The 19,111-nt window shown below is 43.6% G+C and overlaps 1 protein-coding gene across 12 annotated transcripts in view; it reads right to left on the bottom strand.

Annotated features, from left to right (window-relative positions):
* The window catches only part of Mta3 (metastasis associated 1 family member 3), a 139,644-nt gene that overhangs the window by 57,252 nt on the left and 63,281 nt on the right, over positions 1–19,111 (bottom strand). For all 12 annotated transcript variants that reach the window (XR_003485776.2, XM_027417922.2, XM_027417917.2 and 9 more), the window contains exons 9-10: positions 8,524–8,712; positions 2,073–2,147 (exon numbers count right to left, since the gene is read on the bottom strand). Coding sequence is in view for 11 of the 12 variants with exons in the window: in XM_027417922.2 (XP_027273723.1) it covers positions 2,073–2,147; positions 8,524–8,712 (264 nt within the window). In the remaining variant the exon portion in view is untranslated. The remainder of the gene's footprint in view (positions 1–2,072; positions 2,148–8,523; positions 8,713–19,111) is intronic.

Below are 19,111 nucleotides of genomic sequence, written 5' to 3'. Positions count from 1 at the left end.
AGCCATTCTTACTTTTGCAAATTCAGTTTTCTATTTTAGTTCTTGTCTTTCTGGAAGGAATATGCGCACACACACTGTCCCACCACTATCTACACACACACACACACACACACACACACACACACACACACACACACTAAACAGACAAAAACTTTGCTTGTAGAAAAGTATTTAGAGATAGTGACTATAGTTACTCTAAATAAAATTAAATAAAGCTTTACCCTCAAATGATGAACCATATGTGGTAACTGTCAGTCATCTCTGAGATGGGGTTTGCCTATGTAGCTGAGACTGACCTGGAACTCACTATTTTGTGGGTCAGCCTTGCCTCAAACTCCCAAGGGCAGGGATTACAGGTGTGTACCCTTACACCTGGTTCTGCAGTAACTTTAAACCTTGGCTGAACTCATAGAACGTTGTACTGAAGCCAATTAGGCCTCAAATGCAGGGAAAGAGTCGGGAGGAGAACACATCACCAGGTCTAGAGCATGAAATGAAAAGCAAACAGGAAGGGGGGGGGACACTGCACAGTCCCCAGAGAGACTATGAACAAACCCTCCAGCTATCCAACCAGATGAAAACAAACCTTCAGGGACAACCTGAAACTTCAAGTGGAGGAGTCAACATTTTTGGAAAACGGTCTTTTCCGAGTACATTTAACTAAGTGCCATTAGAGCTGGGTCTGTGCCTTCTTTGGGGACACTTCCTGACTTAAACAGCACAGGTTTCCAGACAGCACAGTCTCCATTCCCACCACAGTTGTTTAAAATATGCACTTTCTGAATTGCATATGGTGTTGACACTGGAAATTGTTCAATACGCTGTAGATTTCTATTCACTATTCATGACCACGGCAACTCCTGGCACTTGGGAGCGATCCTTAAAATGCATTTGTATAGCATCCAGTACTTGCCACTGTACAGCTTGCACACATTCAGGCAAATGCTGTCTGTTTTTAATCTTTGCCTTGCTCTGCATGTGACTGCAAGTTCATGTGACCTCAAGAATCTAAAACAGGCATTTGCTAAGGTCATTTCAGAAATATGTCTTTCCCCAAAGGTAGATTTTTCAAAATAAGCAACTAAGAGATACATGAATTTGGGACATTTGGGAAGAACTCAAAAATTAAATGGTTCTCTACTTTTGGATGACTTTGGAGGAGAAAGCATCAAATTACAAGGACTAAAGCTACCATACCCAGGTTTGGTGGCAAACACCTGCAATCCTAGTACTCCGGAGGCCGAAGCAGGAGGAACTCAAATTTAGGAACAGTCTGAGCTGCCCTGCCTGAGCTACCCAGTGAGACCCTGTCTCAAAATAACAACAAATATGTTACAATTAAGGTCAAAAGCTCAGGGGAGGACTGGGCATGTAGATTAGTGGCAGTGTGCCTACCTACTATATCATACATAAAGCCCTAGGTATGCTCCCTAGCATTTGTAGAGGGGACCAGGTGGGACAGAAACTTGGTCTATAGGAACCTCAAACAAAAATGCTATGGAAGGAAGGTTCCGAAAATCATAGCAGTGTCTGGATTTATAAGGTTGATGGCCTCAGGCTCAATTTTCAGTCCATAAGAAGGAATCATCCAGGGGTTCACAATAGGGTTGGATTTCCAGTAAACCCCACTCATCACAAAAAGATGAGGCTCCACCCATACAAGGGAAACAAGGCCTCTGTAGCCACATCTCTCTCTGTCATCAAACTGTCATGAAAACAAATGCTGAGAATGGTGAACGATTAAGATAAAAATATTAAAAATAATATCCTAAAGACATGAACTTAGCTGGGCATTGGTGGCACACGCCTTTAATCCTAGAACTTGTGAGGCAGGGGCAGGCGGATCTCTGTGAGTTTGAGGCCAGCCTGGTCTAAGTGAGTGCCAGAAACTCCAAAGCTACACAGAGAAACACTGTCTTGAAAAACAAAAACAAAACAAAACAAAAAAAAGTTGTGAAATTTAAAGCAGCCTAGGAAAGGTCAACCAGACTCAGGATTAGTACATTGCTAAGCAAGCCTGACACAAACAGGAAGCACTGGTAATGCAACAGGGCTGGTGTCATGAAAGTTACCTGCTGCACGTATCTGTCAGTAGTTTTCCACATGTAATAATATTCAATGATGCTAGTCAAGGACTTCCATGGGAGCTGAAAGACATGAAGACAATAATGAAAACAACTTATGGCATAAAGTGTTTTCCTTCAAAATCATTTCTTTGAAATGATGTAGCAAGCACCTGTGTAATAGACTCATTCTACAAAAAAAAAAAAAAAACTTTAAAAAAACCCACAAAATTAATTCTTAGCAAAGGTATTCATAATATTTAATAAGAGATTCAATCCAATGTATGCATCCCATTTCTCATCAATTTGCTTAAAATTATAAACATCATCACTGGGAATATTTTCCGACTTAGTCAAGAAAGTTTTTAGCCCCATAAAGCAGTGCAGGAGGGACTGAAGCACAATTAATTAACTAATTAAAATGGGCCTTTTGCATCACACTAGGCAACTTCTCTGCCTTGAGCTATATCATCACCTCTGATGAATAATTTTAGAAATATTATTTAAACAGTTTGAGGCTGAGTTACTCTAACTTTCAAAGAGGTTATTGCAACTGGGTGTCTTTTGGTCTCTGGCATAGTATTTCTCAACCATTTCCTGACAACTCTCTTTTGTTTATTATAGATAAAACAACAGGCTGCATCTTTGGGGCGAAAAGTACATAGCTAATCATGTTTCCCATTAAGAAAAGTAAGCCTGCCTTTGCTGATTTTCATAATACCAAAAAAATCCTATTCATGAGGCCTAGAGCAAAGAACACACTCCTTACAGCCTCTGTAGATGAGGTTTATTTACCAAGACAACTGAGAGTGGCTGGCCTCCACGGGTGACAGGAAGGGTTAATAGGGCTACCTTGAGCTGAGGCCAATTTTGCAAAGGTAACACAGCTCTCTGATCCACAGCACACCATAAGGAGTGGCCAGTTAAAACCATACCCCTGGACCCCTTGCAGCTGTGGGGCTGCATGGGACCTAGCTGGCAACATCCACACCATCCCACACCCTCCCCCAGCTAATTTCTTACATGTTTGTTCTAAAGAGAAACCAAGAGTATCAGAGGAAGGCTGATTCAGGTGGCAATTTAGACAGTAGTTACAGATACAGTTTCTTTGCAGGACCACAGACGGCACAGCCGAGAGCTCTCAACTGCAGCTAACACAAATAGCTGTTCAGGGTTTTTCATTTTAAACTCAATGCACTCATCTAATGGAGTCTGAAAGACGGTGAAAGACACCCTCAGCGGGGTCCCAGGTCAGCCATGGCATGGTTTCTAAGCAAGCTAAGAGCCATTACTGTCTTCTCTCCTTGAAAAACAAGGATCTGACAGGAATTTATCCAGAAACCCAAGAAAAAGAAGCCAAATGACCATGTAAGCCAAGCTATCATACACTGTATTTCACTTAGTCCTTGGAGTCCACACAGGCTATGCCCAGCACCAGCCCCTTTCGACCAAGGACAGTGGCAGGCAATGACTCAGCGTCACCCCTCTCTCAACCTCTCTTATGGCTTCGGCAGAGCTCCTGTGACACACACTCACCAAAGAGTGCCTATGCAAATCACACTGCCACCACACTGCAACCCCAGCAAGGGCCCAGCGAGCTGGCAAAGCACACCACTCACCATCTGAAGAGAAGGAAAACTATTCCAGGTATCTAAAGCGTGGTGGTGCATGCCTGTAACCCCAGCCTTAGAATTCTGAGGCAGTAGGATCAGGTCTGAGGCCAGCCTGGACTACCTGAGACCTTTCAAAACCCAAAAGAAGAGGTCTGGAGAGAAGCATTTGCTGCTTTTCCAGAGGCGTCTGGTTCAGTTCCCAGCATCCACATGGTAGCTCTCAACCTCCTGTACTTCCAGTCCTGGCTGGGGGAGCGGGGGTTCCAATGTCTTCTCTGGCTTCTATGGACACTAGGCATGCATGTGGCGTGCAGACATACATGCAGACCAAACACCCATATACACAGAATAAAAGTAAATAGTAAAAAGAGAAGATCTCCAAGTCTTGCTGTTCAGATTACTTCTTATTCATCACTGCCCCAAACAGTAAGTACAATTGGCTAAGTATGTATAACGAAAGGCAATGGACCAAACAGATGAACTGGTTTAGTCATGTGTGCTCAAGGCCTGGAGGACGAGAGCTGCACCCGTAAATGGAGTAGACAGTGAAGCCATGGAAACTTGGCAGCATCGAAAGGACAATGTGTCACCTGGATACCCTAGAAGGGTCCCATGGATGGATATGATGGGCTTGTCAGAATAATCCTAAAAGCTAGCTAGGCAGTAAAACCCATCAGGTGAGAACTAGGAGCTAGCCGAGGGGAAACTTTCCTGGTGGTGAGAAAAATTGATGGGGTATGTTCTTCTGTGTATATGTTTCTCTTATTAGTTGATGAATAAAACACTGTTTGGCCAATAGAGGCAAGAAGATAGGCAGGACTAGGAAACCAGGAGAATTCTGGGAAAGATGGGCAGAGAGACCTTGGAGAGATGCCATGGAGAGACTGGGAAGACAGATGCACCAGGTGTTCTCTGGCAAGATAAGGCCATGTAGAAATACATAGACTAGTAGTTATGGGTTAATAATTAAGACAGAGCTAGCCAATAAGAAGCCATAGCCGTCGGCCAACAGTTTATAAATTATTATAAGTCTCTGTGTTTTTATTTGGGGCTGAAGTGGCTGTGAGACCTGGTGGGAGAAGAAACTCCAGCAACAGGAAATGTCTAGCAGAAGCAGGGACCTAAGATCTTTGAGGTCCTGTGAGACACAGAGCTGCAAAGATGGCAAACACACACCAGAGAATGAGGAAAACTTAGCAGAAGTAGCCCCAAACCTAGGGGCAGTCAGCGCCCACCCCCACCCCCACCCCATCCCACCCCCACCCCAAAGATCTGAATAGACCACACATGCTCACATCACCATATAAACACTATCAAACTCAGTCTGTGAGTGTTTGTACAAGGTAATGCTGCATCTAAAGACAAACAAACAAAAAATAAAACAACAAAAACCCTACAAAACACACAAAAAAGCTACACAATAAATGACTCGTTGAGAAGGAATTAAGTAGCCAACAGACAGACCTCAGCCCTAAACTAGCCCCAAGTGCTAGAAAACTCAAATAAAAACTTTAGGGAAACTGTGTTAATATAGTGCACTTTCATGGGTATGGGGTATGGGGAACAGCCCACATCCTTGTGCAGGCTACACACACACACACACACACACACACACACACACACACACACACACACACACACGAGTGCATGTCTATCCTCCCAAATTAACACTGACAACACTAGCTGGAAAGGAGGACAATATGCAGGATTGTAGGGAATATGTAGGGAATTTCATCAAAAGAGAGGTAAGGCCTGTCAGTGGTGGCACAGACCTTTACTCCCAGCACTCGGGAGGCGGAGGCAGGTGGATCTCCATGAGTTCGAAGCCAGCCTGATCTACAGTGCTAGTTCCAGGACAGCTAGGGATGTTACACAGAAAAAAAAAAACCCTGTCTCGAAAAACAAACAAAAAACAAAAAAGAGGTAGGGCTGATACATGGTCCTTGGAATGTGGATTCTGTGCTTTGCATTCAACAGATCTGAAGTGTGAGCCTGTGGGGACAATGGAGCTATGATTTGCCAGACTGGGAGCCGCAGGAGCTGTGTGAAGCCTGGGAACTGAGAATCAGGGATATGTTATCCGTTTAGGGGGGAAGCTGATTCACAGAGTTCAGTTTGGCCAAGCATCCAGTCTCATGATCCCATGGCTTTAGCCCCAGTGTCCCAGAGCTTTGCTTAGGAAGTGTGGGGTCTCATGGCTCTGCCCTTCCAACTACGTTTGGTGGAGTTTTGTTTTGTTTGTTTGTTTGTTTGTTTGTTTTTAACCTGATCTCTACTTGCAGTTCAATCAGGTAGGATCTTCCAGGTAAAGGGAACAGGTCTAAAATCTCACCATAGTTTTGATCCTCAGCCAGGCCCAGCAATTCATAAATGACAACCATAGAGGGACAGAGACAAAAACATCAGTTTTTGTCTAGTGTATGTTCTCTAGACCTTTTAGAGAACATGTGATTGCTCCTTTCGAAAACCTATGAGATAGGAGATACTGCTGACATCAAAGAGATGGGTGCTATTAAAAAAGGAACACCCTATAATGGCAAAGAGAGACAGGGGAGCCTGCATTGTCACTCAATGTGCTGCTGGCACTACTGTAAACAAGCGCTCCAAGGGCAAGACTCTTGCCAGGAGAACTAACGTATGGAACACAGAAGCACTGAGTTTTGAACTGTCACGGGAACACAACGAGAAACAGGAAAAATTTTCACTTCAACAGTTCTCAGCTAACTGTGAGTCACTGTTGTTGAGAAAGGGGATCAGATAGCCCAAACAGGCTCAAACTCTGCATGTATGTAGCTGAGAATGGCCTTGAGTTAGGGATCCTCCTGCCTCTCTCCCCCAAGGGCTGGTTTTACAAGCATGTTTGGTTCTTTATAACAAACAAACAAAACCACTTATTTGTTTGTTATGGGTGTGAGTATATCACACAAAGACAGTTTGTGTCGTCTACTTTCACTTTCTTCGGTGTGGGTTCAGGGCATGGATCTCCGGTTGTAAGGCTAGGCAGTTAAGTGCCTTTACTGGCTGAACTACCTCACTGGTCCTAGAATAGGACCTATGGGAGATTTTTGAACTTGCACTTTTAGCTCTACTATGCTCATAACTTTTGTTATCAATAGCACCGTTCTGGTATGACCACTTGGCCATAAGACTCTAATCAAGTTCAAGGCTGGCATTGAACTTAAGATCTCCTAGCCTCAGCCCCCCTGACTATTGGGATTACCCAGGTTCATCACCTACCTGGTTTTAGAATTTAGTGTTATAGCATGTAACCATCTAGGTGTGACTGAGGTTTTGTCAGTACAGATCTCATTGGTAACAACAACTTATAAGTACTGTGCCTGAAATTTAATGTATCAATACATATTGATAATTAACAATTTGTTTTAGAACCAATTTAAGAGATATCCAGCAAAATGAAAGGCAGGATGCCAGCTCATATCTATGTATAACAGTCAAGGAGTGGACCCCTAGGCAGGTGCAGCGTTGTATACCTGTAATCCCGACACTCAGAAGGCAGACACAGGATGACCTGGTCAGGTTCAATACCAGCCAGGGTTACACAGTGAGGCCCTACCACAAACAAACAAGTAAATCTATTTTTACAATTAAAATGAAGGGTGGTTATTTTAGAAAGTAATTCATGAATATCTGAAGCAAAACGTCTTTTTCAAGGAGAATACATTCAACTAAATAAAGCAAGACACCTGGGGTGGCTGTGTAGTTATAATGCCAGCTACTCCAAATGCTGAGGCAGGAGATGGAAAGACCAAGGGAAGCCTGTGCAACGGAGCAAAACTCTGACAAAGATGGTGTGAATGGGCCTGGCGTTAGAGTTCAGTGACGGATGCTCCTAATGCACCAGAGGCTCGGTTTGCCCTCTAGCACTAGAATCTCAAAAAGTCGGTCTTCCTCAGCACAAACGTACTCACACACAACAGTAACTGTCAGTAAACATGTTAGGTGTGGTCATTATTTCTCAGTATGGGAACATCACACTGTGCAACATGAACACACAATTTCTCAATGAATGTAAAAAGGAGTAAGTTTTAGACATAGTAAGATTCTAACACTGCATATCATTAAGAGTCAAAGACAGTTGGGAACTGGAAAGCAAATCCGGCTCTTCTGCTTGGTCAGGGTCACACCTACAAGTACACATCAACAACTGGTAACACAACTAGAGGAAGTGTAAAGCAGACCGAGAACAGAGAGTACACACAGACGGTATTTAGCACAAATGCTCAGAATTGTTCATATCTCTGCTTGGAAATCAGAGTGCTGCAGAGGGTAAACTCATGCAACCAAGGTGTGTTCCAGCCGCTCAGGACGCCTCACCCAAGGTCATATTCACAGTACAAAGCAAATGTCAATTGCTTCCTTTATAAGTGGCCCTTCATTTTATGTTAAGCAAATAAAGTTACTGTCAGGGCTGAAGGTGTGGTTCAAGGACAGAACACATTCTCAAGGCACTGGCTTCGATCCCTGGCACTGCAGTGGCATCTTGCCTTGCCAGTGAACTTGTAGTGGTGGCCGCACCTTTTGGGTGTGGTTTCAGGTGCAGATGTGATCCATTAAGGTAGAGGAGGGGCTGGCTCACACTCTCTTTGGGTTTCGGAGAACATCAGAAGGGCAGAGACGGCATCTTCTGGAGCAGGAAGACCTCGGCGGTTATTTACTCTTATCTGTGTAAGTACTTCCCTAATAAATACCTATTTATCATTTATCTTGGGTATGGTGCACTCATTTAAACCACGCCTTCAAGTGGTGCCCAATTGAAGGCATAGGCATCAGTAGACAGATAAAACAACATTCCTGTCCCAACAGTTCACTCATGATTTTCCACTTACAAAGTCCTGACGGATGTCATTGAAGTCTTTGCCATATTTTTCCAGTGCTTCTTCAAATAAGCTGGCTTCAGAGGCCGACCACTCCTCCATCTCATCTCTGCACAGGACTGGCCCTCCAAGTGGCACCAGGACACTTATGGCACTGCTCAGGTCATAGCCGTGCCTGTACAGCGTATCCATGGCATGGAACTGGAGAGAAGACACACAGGAAAGAAAGGTCAAGTGGCCTCGTATACCTGCAAGCCAGCGAAAACCGGAACACTGAATGCAGGATATGCATAATTAACGGTATCTTTAGTATTTCCTTTTAAATAGCAAAATCAAACAGCCAATCACCATCAAATGATTGCTTTAGGAGAATACTATCTGGTAAGAGAATGCTAAGGTGTTTTAAAAATAATCCATTTGGAATAGCAACAACTATGAAGATTCAAATGCTCAAAATATTCAATTAAGAACACAATCAATTTTACCTCAAGATTTCATTTACTTAAAAATACCCAAGCCACTTCAGTTACTGTGGAATAATCTCCACTGACCAAGGAAAAACATAATATGTGTGAGAGAGAAAAAGTATTGTATTAAAAGCATTGGTTCAAGTAAGAGAATAATGCACTATTAATAAGAGCAAGAGATGAAAAGAAAAAACAGAATAGAGCATCATATTAAAGCAAAACTATATATTTGGGCCAACGAGATGGCTCAGCAAGTAAATGTGCTTGCTGCCAAGGCTGACAACCTGAGTTCAATTCCCCTACCCACATGGTAGAAGGAGAGAATGGATTCCCAAAAGTTGTCCTCTTGGCTCCACGTGCACTCCATGGCACACATATACTCACATACACACAAGTTCACACAAAATAAATAAGTAAAAAGAATACATTTCATATTAAACACAAAACAAGCAACATTGCAAATCCGAGTTCACATGTAACTTGATTGAGACTTTGGGAAGACCAAGAACAGATGATCAGGCATGCTTAGAGCAGCCAGGCCAGTGAAGGTTTCTGTAGACCCTAAGGAAGGGTGATTTGAAAGGGGGCAGAGATTAGGACATATGAGCAGGAGGGTGTGGTAGTGTTTTCCCGGCAGGCACCAAGTGCTGGGCTTGATTCCCAGATCCCAACCCTGACCAGCAGCAGATAAAAAACTTTTGTAAGTTTATCTAGAGAAGAGTCCTTTATCTGTGTGCACGACGTTTATGCATACCAAGAAAACTTCGGAGTAGAACAGTCAGTCTGTCCATCCGTCCATCTGTCCCCGTCCCATCCCCACCCCCTACCCTCGCCCACACACACACACAGAGGCTGGCAAGGTGACCCTACTTCTGTGTCTGTCCCCACCACACACACAGGCTTCAGAGGACATGAATGCCAAGGCTTGCATCTTTTACACCATCACATGTGTCAATCATCTAAAACATCACAAATGGGCATGACGTGGTGGAGCACACATTTAATCCCAGCACTTGGGAGCCACAGGCAAGCTATCTTTGAATTCCAGCCAGCCAGGGCTACACAGTGAGAGCCTGTCTCCCAATAAACCAAATAAAAAAATAAAAAAAAAGCATTAATTAGCCATGTAGTGGTGATGCACACCTTTAATCACAGCACTTGGGAGGGAGTGGAGGTGGTTCTATGAGTTCAAGGCTAGCGTGATCTACACAGAAAGTTCTAGGACAGCCAAAGCTACATAGAGAAGCTCTGTCTCAAAACAAACAACAACAATTAATTAAAATATATATTTACAGCTGGATATGGTAGTACATGTCTATAATCTTAGTATACTCAGGAGTGAGGCAGGAGGATTACATATTTGAAGCCAGCCAGTGAAATCCTACAAGGGTGAATTTACACTGGGAGACATTAACCAACATGGGTGATTATGGACACAGAAACTGTGTTGACAAAGCCAAAGGCGTCGGCAACTAGTACAGATCTGTTTAGTAACTGGTTGAACAAGGTTTTTGGCATTAGCTTTAAAACCAATCTCTGGATTTCACAAAACAAAAGTCGAAATGTCATTACCAGTTTCCCTTGACAGTCACAGTTTGGGCCGATGTTTGAGGTGGTCATTTATTGCAGGCATCGGTGGTGGGGCAGCATTCTCTGACAGAAGCCCTCTTTGCCACACCACAGTTTCAGGATGCTGGCCCTGCTCTTGCCTCCTGCTCACACCCTGCCAAGTGATGAATCTGATTCTCTAACTACCCTCACCAAATAGACCCTGTGATTTAACTGTTTCTTTTATCTTCACATCTGAGCCCTCTTTCTGACTATCTCATAATGAAAACAGAAAGAAAGATCAATAGTATTTAGGGATCCTTTCAACTAAGGATAGGGCCATAGACTGTTACTTTGATGTCCTAAATTGACAACAGGTAATACAATAAAACAACAACAAAAACCTAAAAGACTAGGTAGTATTCAAAAGCCAAATCCACCATTTGGGATGCGGAGGCAGGAGGATAAGGAAGTCAGTGTTGTCCTTGAATATATTAAGCCTGTCTCAAAAAACCAAAAACAACAAAGTCAATAATTACACAAGGGCTCGAGCATAATTCAGTGCCAGATTTGCTTGATGTTTGATCCTCAACTCCCCCTCTAAAAAGTTAACTGTGATGCTGAAACAACTGACCTGAGCAAGTGGGAGCTCATGGACACCAGTCTGACAACTGGAGAACTATCATAGGACCAAACCAGGCCCCCTGATTGTGGGTGTCAGTTAGGAGGCCTGGGCAGTTTATGGGGCTTCTGGTAGTAGAGATTATATATATTTCTGGTTTTTCGAGACAGGGTTTCTCTGTATTGTTTTGGAGCCTGTCCTGGAACTTGCTCTATAGACCAGGCTGGCCTCGAACTCACAGAGATCCGCCTGCCTCTGCCTCCCAAGTGCTGGGATTAAAGGCGTGCGCCACCAATGCCCGGCCTGTGGATCAGTATTTATTCATAGTGTAGGAATAGACTTTGAGAGCCCACTCCCCAAGGAGGGATACTCTCTCAGCCTAGAGACACAGGAAGGGCCTAGGTCCTGCCCCAAATGATGTGACAGACTTTGATGATTCCCTCATGGAAGGCCTCTCCCTCCCTGGAGAGTGGGATGGGGGGGGGTTTAGTGTGGGGCATGGTAGGATGGGAGGGAGAGGGAACTGGGATTGATATGTAAAATAAGATTGTTTCTAATTTAAATAAAATTTATATAAAAAAGAAATTTTTGTATCTAACATGCTCTGAAACCAACATCACAGAATTAGGTGTGCTTATCTCAGGTCACAGTGCATCAAGCAGTTAATTGGAGGAAACCACATTGTAAACCATAGCACCAGCCATGTGCAAGGATATCCACTGCATCCAGGGACTTAGGGGGCCCAGACTGCAGGACAGCTTCCAGGCCTCCAATCAGCTCCAGCCAGCATTAGCACCATGAGAGTCATCTCAAATAAGTGAACCGCAGCCTGGCCGAGAGGGCAGCGTAGTCGTATGAGCAGACTCTCCATACTGCACCGTGGACTTGTAGGGGCAATTTCACGATGGAAACCAGAGGCTTCTCTCTCTCATAAGGTCCAATTAACCTCATCTTTCTGAGACACACACATGTTGCTTTTGAATGGACTTTTGTGTGGTCTAATTGTACTCTTTAAAAGCTTTAAGGAAAAGAACATAGTTTCTACAACAAATGAAAACAATGTTCAGTAGAGAAAATAACGAAAATTTAGGAGACCATAGAAATTCAGTAGGGTGCACTTTTTCCTGTGTTCCAGAATACGGACTAGGAGAACATAAGGGGACTCTGGGGACACTAGGCTTTATCTACACCTAGGGGTGGTTTTACATTGATGTTTGCAACGATGGAGGTCACCCCATGCATGAGGTATATTGCACATATATCTCAACTTAAAATTAAAATGGATTTGAAAGCTAAGCATAAAACAACCCAGGTCTCCCCTCAGATAAATACTTTGCAAAGACCACATCTTTTCAATAGATACAAACACACGTTACAAGATCCATTCAAATCTAAATTTTGAAAATCAAAACCGAGCACAAGCTGTTCCCTCTGCCAAAAAGCAAAGGTGTTGTCACATTTCATCTCATTCATAACAGATGGAAATGACAAATAGAAGTATTTTAGGAGAAAGACTGACAAGGAAATCTTGGCAGTGGGGTTTTCGCCTTTTGTTCATTAAACAGAACAACGCTGTGGTAAACTGGATGATTGTCCAGCAAACATTTTACCTCCTGCCCTGGACCTCCAAAGAAGGCCACTCTGCCCCTACACAGACTCTGGGCTTCTGGCACATGATTTGCTTGGCCAGTAGAATGCTAAAATATATGATATACCTAGAACTCACTGGTGTGTGCCTTTAATCCCAGCACTCTAAGGCAGAGGCAGGTAGATCTCTGAGCTTAAGACCAGCCTGGTCTACAGAGTGAGTTTCAGGACAGCCAGGACTACACAGGGAAGCCCTGTCTTAAAAAAAAAAAAAAAAAAAAAAAACCATAAAACAAAACAAAAAATATATTACATAACCGATGTTTGATGTGCATTCATGCACTTGACCTTGGTCTCTTGTGCTAATGACTTGTGTTCACAGAGGCTGGGAGATGCAGGAGAGCAGAACTGGGCCAGCATGTAGTTTGGCTGAGTCTAGTTCATCAGAATCTTAGACGATCTGCTGCTGAGTGTGTGAGATGAGACAAGAACTAGATAAGCCTCTGGGGCAGTGTTCGAGTGATGCCATCCGAGAAGAGAGAACACATTCATGGAAGTGCTCCAAGTTCTGCAGGCAGGCACCTTCAAAGCTGCTCTACTCGGAGCTGCTTCAGCTTAAGACTGAGTGGATGACGCAGGGTGTATGGGACCTGAACCCAAGTACCCAGCCAGTTGTATGCAAATTTTCCCTAATTGTACCTGGCCTTAAGGAGAGGGAGAATGTATGGGCTGGGAAAGTCTGGGTGCTGTGGTGGGAACAGCCCTGGGGAAGCCAGTGTCCATGCTAGAAGTAGACCTTCCAGTGTAGTTGCTACAGGGTCACCCACACTCTGCAAGTAACCCTAATAAACCTGCTGCTCCCCCAGGGAGAACTTCGGTAGACTCAAACTATAGTTTGCCATTGGGGAACCTTATCAAGTAGGAGGAAGAGGTTGCCTTGCCACCCCTAAAAATGTAGAATTTGAAACATAATAGAATAATTGGGAAAATACGAGATTCCTCTGCAATCCCACAAAGAACTAATTTACATTGTAAACTTTATTTCATCAGAAATTAACACTTCAAATAAAAAGTTATGAAATTAGGAAATAAGTAGAAGCATGTAATAAGAAAAGCGTTATAAATCAAAATATTTTAGTTAAAGTCAAGCTGGTAGAGGAACATTTACAATCTAAAATGTATAAAGGAAAGACAAAAAGGAATTGGCTAAAAATGGTCTTTAAAAAAATACTAGGCCTGGTGGGACATATAGCACTTGGGTGACTGAGGCAAAAGGACTGCAAGTTCAAGGCCATCGTAAACTACACAGCAAGATTCTGTCTCAAAACAAACAAACAAACAAAAAACAAACAGCAATCAGTCAGGATATGAAGTATCAAAGTAAATCTAAAAGTAGAAATTAAAGAGAAAAATTAAATAGAAATCATACAATAAAAATCCCATTTTTATGAATAAAAGGTATATGGCAAAACTATCAAGGAAAACACAAAACTCTCTCACACACACAAATGACAAATTTCTAACTTTTAGCAAGATTTAGGGTCAGAAAAGAGTTGTTTCTTCTTCTCTAATGAACATTACTGGGACAACTGGTCAACCAGAATAAAGCCCCTTCATTAAACTGTTGCACCAGTGCCATATTATACTATGTTAGTGAAGAGAAAATTATTACTTAGGAACAAATACTTAGTAACAAAGAAATATCCATTCTGAAACTTACTCTCAAGCTGTCGGGAAATAACACATGCATAGTTGAAAACTGACAGGTGGCCATTTAAGTAACTCATGGTTAGTTAAAACTGATAAGTGATCTTTGTGTTTGGCCTGAGTGCCTGCAGTAGGCCCCACCAGATTGGAGCCCCTTCTGCTAAAGCCAACTGATTACATTCAATGGGAGTCTCACACCCACAAACGCTAAGGCCCAGTTTCTATGAGGCCACAGGAACAGTGTTGTTCAATGCTAGAAATATAGATAAAGCCAGTTAGATTCCAGCACTTGGGAAGCACAGGCAGATAGAGCTCTGTGAGTTCAAGGCCAGCCTGGTCTACATAGTAAATTCCAGGACAGCCAGGACTGTTACACAGAGAAACCCTGTCTTGAGAAAGAAAGAAAAAAGAATATATAAGAATAAGTTGTTATCAATTCACATCTGTAAGTCCAAATCTCTTTTCAAAAAGTCTAGAGTATTTAAAATTCTCAACTATATTCCCCCCACATTCAAATACAGTGATCTTCTGAAGTTTCATAATGTTTAACTCAAGAAGAAAAGTGAAGTACGGCTGAAGAGGCTCAGTTGGTAGGATACTTTATCTAATACACACAAAGCCCTGGGTCCAGTCACCAGCGCCAAATAACAGCGGTTACAGTGATGCACATTCTGTTCCCAGCGCCCAGACTGTACAGCCAGGAGTTTCGGAAGTCGAGACACGGAAGTTCAAGGCTGGACTGGGATACTTACAACCTTTCTAAAGATAAATAAATAAAACAAAGGAAAAGAAAGGAAGGAAGGGAGGAAGGGAAGAAGGGAGGGAGGGAAGGTGGGAGGAAGGGGAAGGAAGGAAAAGAAGGGAAGAAAGAAAGTATTGGGTAACAGGGTTCAGTGTGTAATGGCACTTGCCATCAAGCCTGACAGCCTGAGTTAACTCCTCAAGTTGTCATCTGACATGCATATGCACAAGTGTGCATGGACTTGCAAAAACACAGAGTCAGGGAGATGGTACAGTGGGTAGTGCCAACATTTGTTGTGCAAGCACCTGAATTTTTAAAAAGTCGGGTATGGCCTCTCACAAACCTGCGATCCCAGCACTGTGGTGAATTGACAGGAAGATCTCTGGGACTTGCTGGCTGACAGCCCAGACTCAGGAGACTCTTCTCAAAGGAATGAGGTGGACAGCAACAGAGCAGGATATTTGGTGTTCTCCTGTGGTGTCTGCATGTGTGCATAGACAGACACACACACACACACACACACACACACACACACACACACCCCAAAGTAAAAACAACAACAACAAAAAATTGTCAGGCAGTGATAATGCACACCTTTAATTCCAGCACTCGGTGAGTTCAAGTCTGTGAGTTAGAGGCCACCCTGGTCTACAAAGTGAGTTCCAGGACAGCCAGGGTTACATGAAGAAACCCTGTCTTGAAAAACAAACAAACCTGCTAACTTGGCAAAACAAAAGAATAGGCCTGTTGTTAAGGTGGAAGCTTTACCCCAGCTGGGGTGTAGAAACTTTTCACCTGTCTTATCCAAAAATGGAAATTACCAGATTTAGTCCCAGACTTCAAGTGAACTCATGCGTGTAACAGGCACTGTGCTTGGCGCTTGGCGCTAGAGTCAGCAATGAAGAGAAACAGACACAGTCACTTGATGATGACTAGTTTTAAAAGCTGATATGTAAGAAGTGAATGTTCAATGGAAGAAGAGGGATGGGAGAGAGAGAGAGAGAGAGAGAGAGAGAGAGAGAGAGAGAGAGAGAGAGAGAGAGAATCACACACAAAGGCCCAGGACAAGGACAAGCCAGGTGTGGTGGTGCACATTTTTAATCCCACCCAGCACTTGGAAAATGTAAGGCAGGTGGACTTCTGTGAGTTCCAGGCCAGCCAGAGCTGCACAGTGAGATTCTACCAAAAAACAAACAAAAAGAAATCAAAGCCAGGAAACTGTCTAACAGGAGTCCAGAGGACACCAAGAGTCTGGAGAGAGGAAGGTACAATGGGAATTTGTATTTTGTCATAGATACAATTAAATGATACCACAGGCTCATAGGATGGGAGTGGCAAGATGCACACTTTTAGAAGATCAACTGCATTACAGGCATTCAGAGCTGCCCTGGTATCTGAGTCCATCTCTCACTGACCCAACACAGCCAGCCTTCCTCAGTCCAGACCTGCCTGTCACTAATCCAAAGAGGCAATCCTTGTGCAATGTATTCACTGTTCTGTGCCCTGGGCTTATCGCCTGAAGTATACCAGGTTTTCAATGCTACAACACAAAAATTCCTTTTGCTCTACTACCCAATTTACTTAGTTTTCAGAGTCCAGGCAGGAGAGTAATGCCAGAGTGCTCTTTCTCCATGAGGGAACCAACAAACAGGTCACTAACAATACTGACACGCCAAGGGGTGGCCTTGTGGCCAACACCACAAATTGAGGGAGAAGCAGGCTGGCACTCTACCAATTCCAGTTCCAACAGCCTGGCAATGTTTCAGTTCAGGACAGACTGTATACATGTCACATACAACACTGGCGCCATGGTCCCATTGCCTAGTGTCTCCACAGCCATCTTTCTTTGTGTGAGACCTGCATAGTGTTCCCACAATGATAGTAAGGCATGTATGACTATAATGCTGACCATCCCTCAAGTGAGGGGCATAGAGGGAGAGGGTACCAGCTTGTGTCAACACTTCTAACTGATGTTTTCCCCAGGTCCCCTCAGTTTGTACCCAAATTTCCAGATTCCCAGGACCTAAAGGGTCCAAGTGAACCCGAAGCTTCAGCAGTTTAAACAGAAAGCCAAGGCATTAACTTTCAGTCTGTCTCTCTACCCCCCGTGTGTCTCCCCCCCTCTCAGACACACACACACTCTACATCTTCAAGAACATCTAACCAAGAAAGGCACCAGCCCAGGCGTCTAATGAAAAGGCAGCAGAAGGTGGTAGAACGGGAGGCTGGTAGAACAGGAGAATGGTATGATTCACCACGACAGCCCACAACAGCCTGAGCCTCCAAGTCTACTTCTGTTTACAAAAAAAAAAATTATTGGAGTAATGAGATGGTGTGTATGTGATGGGGCACGCCTTTAATCCCAGCACGTCAGAGGCAGAGGCCAGTCTAGTCTACAGACTGAGTTCAGGCCATTCAGGGACACATTGCAAGACTGTCTCTAAATACATGAGTTTATTTATCTTAAATTATTTATTGCTGTAATTTTGAAAACAATGTTTGTGATATAAAGATGATTTCCAAACAACTAACGAAAGTAAATAAAACAAAGGGATGGAAACACTGAAGAGGATGAGACCACCTTCTTAAAGGCACATGATAGGCAAGCTTAAACTTGTTATGTAATGGCACATAGCTGTAATTCGAGCACATGAGGGTGCAGGCCCGAGAATCAGAAGTCATCTGACTTACGTCACACAAGTGTCAAGGCACAGACACACTCACACATCACACAAGTGTCACAACATAGACATACCCACATGTCACAATAATAAGTAAAAGTAGGTCTCCTAGTAAACACACAGATATATACAACCAGTCTCTTTAAAGTGCATCTTTTATAAATAGTCCTCAGCCAGGCTTGGCGGCATCACCCGACATCTTGAGGGCTCTGAAAGCTAAGGCAAGATGGTTGTCTTGAGCCCAAGAGTTTCAAGTCACCCCAGATAACATAGCAAGACTTCAGCTCAAAAGTAGAAAACGCATATATACTGCTGTGATATTACATAACACACAATATGTATAATGAAGAGCCTTCACTGACAAGCCACATACTGAACTCTGCCCTCTTCCTGAGCAAATCCCCTTGAGGCACGCAGCATGTTCACCAGCAATGGGACATAAAGTCACTGTGGCTTCCCAAGCTTACACAAGTGACACAGGTGGCCACCCTACAGACCACCACCAGGCAAATCAGCCCCAACCACCAACTGCCACAAAGCTCAGATCTTCAGTCAGGGCAGAGAGAACCTGCTAGAGTGTAATAGGAGTGCATGCCTAGTTTTATAAGCATGATTTCCTAAGAATGGCGTTAAACAACAAAGGACTGGTTACAGATAACACTTCATTTCTACAAAGCAAGAGCATGCAACATTGGGGGACAGGCTTCCCAGGTTCTGAAAATGATAAGAGAAAACATTTGTTGGCTGGGTGTCACTCAGTGATAGAAGGCACGCCCAGCATGTGTGAAGCTCAATTCAATCCCATCTCTGCCACCATTGTCACCCAGAACTCAGACGGGAAGGCACAGCTGATGCTCCATAGATCAGAGAAACCCAAGAGGAAGGTGGACGGCAAAGCTGCATGCTTCAGATAAACTCAAGTCTGCTACAAACACCCAGGAGACTTGGCTTATCAGTCAATGCTTATGGAGTTGTTCAACGACAAACAAAGTAACAAAATAAACTATAAAGAAACACTGAGATGACTCGGGGGTAGAGTGCTTGATGCTAAGCCAGATGACCTGAGATCAATCCCTAGAACTCACAGAGAAGGAGGGAATGCCAGAATGCTGCCCTCTGACACACACACACACACACACACACACACACACACACACACACACACACACACCCACACCCACCCACCAAACCCCAAAATCACATAAAAAAGAACAGTGCAGATCACACTGCGACTGCATTTGAGGTT

This window comes from Cricetulus griseus, chromosome 5, assembly GCF_003668045.3.
Source record: "Cricetulus griseus strain 17A/GY chromosome 5, alternate assembly CriGri-PICRH-1.0, whole genome shotgun sequence".
Classification (NCBI taxonomy): domain Eukaryota; kingdom Metazoa; phylum Chordata; class Mammalia; order Rodentia; family Cricetidae; genus Cricetulus; species Cricetulus griseus.
This window is presented reverse-complemented; position numbering and strand designations above follow the sequence as displayed.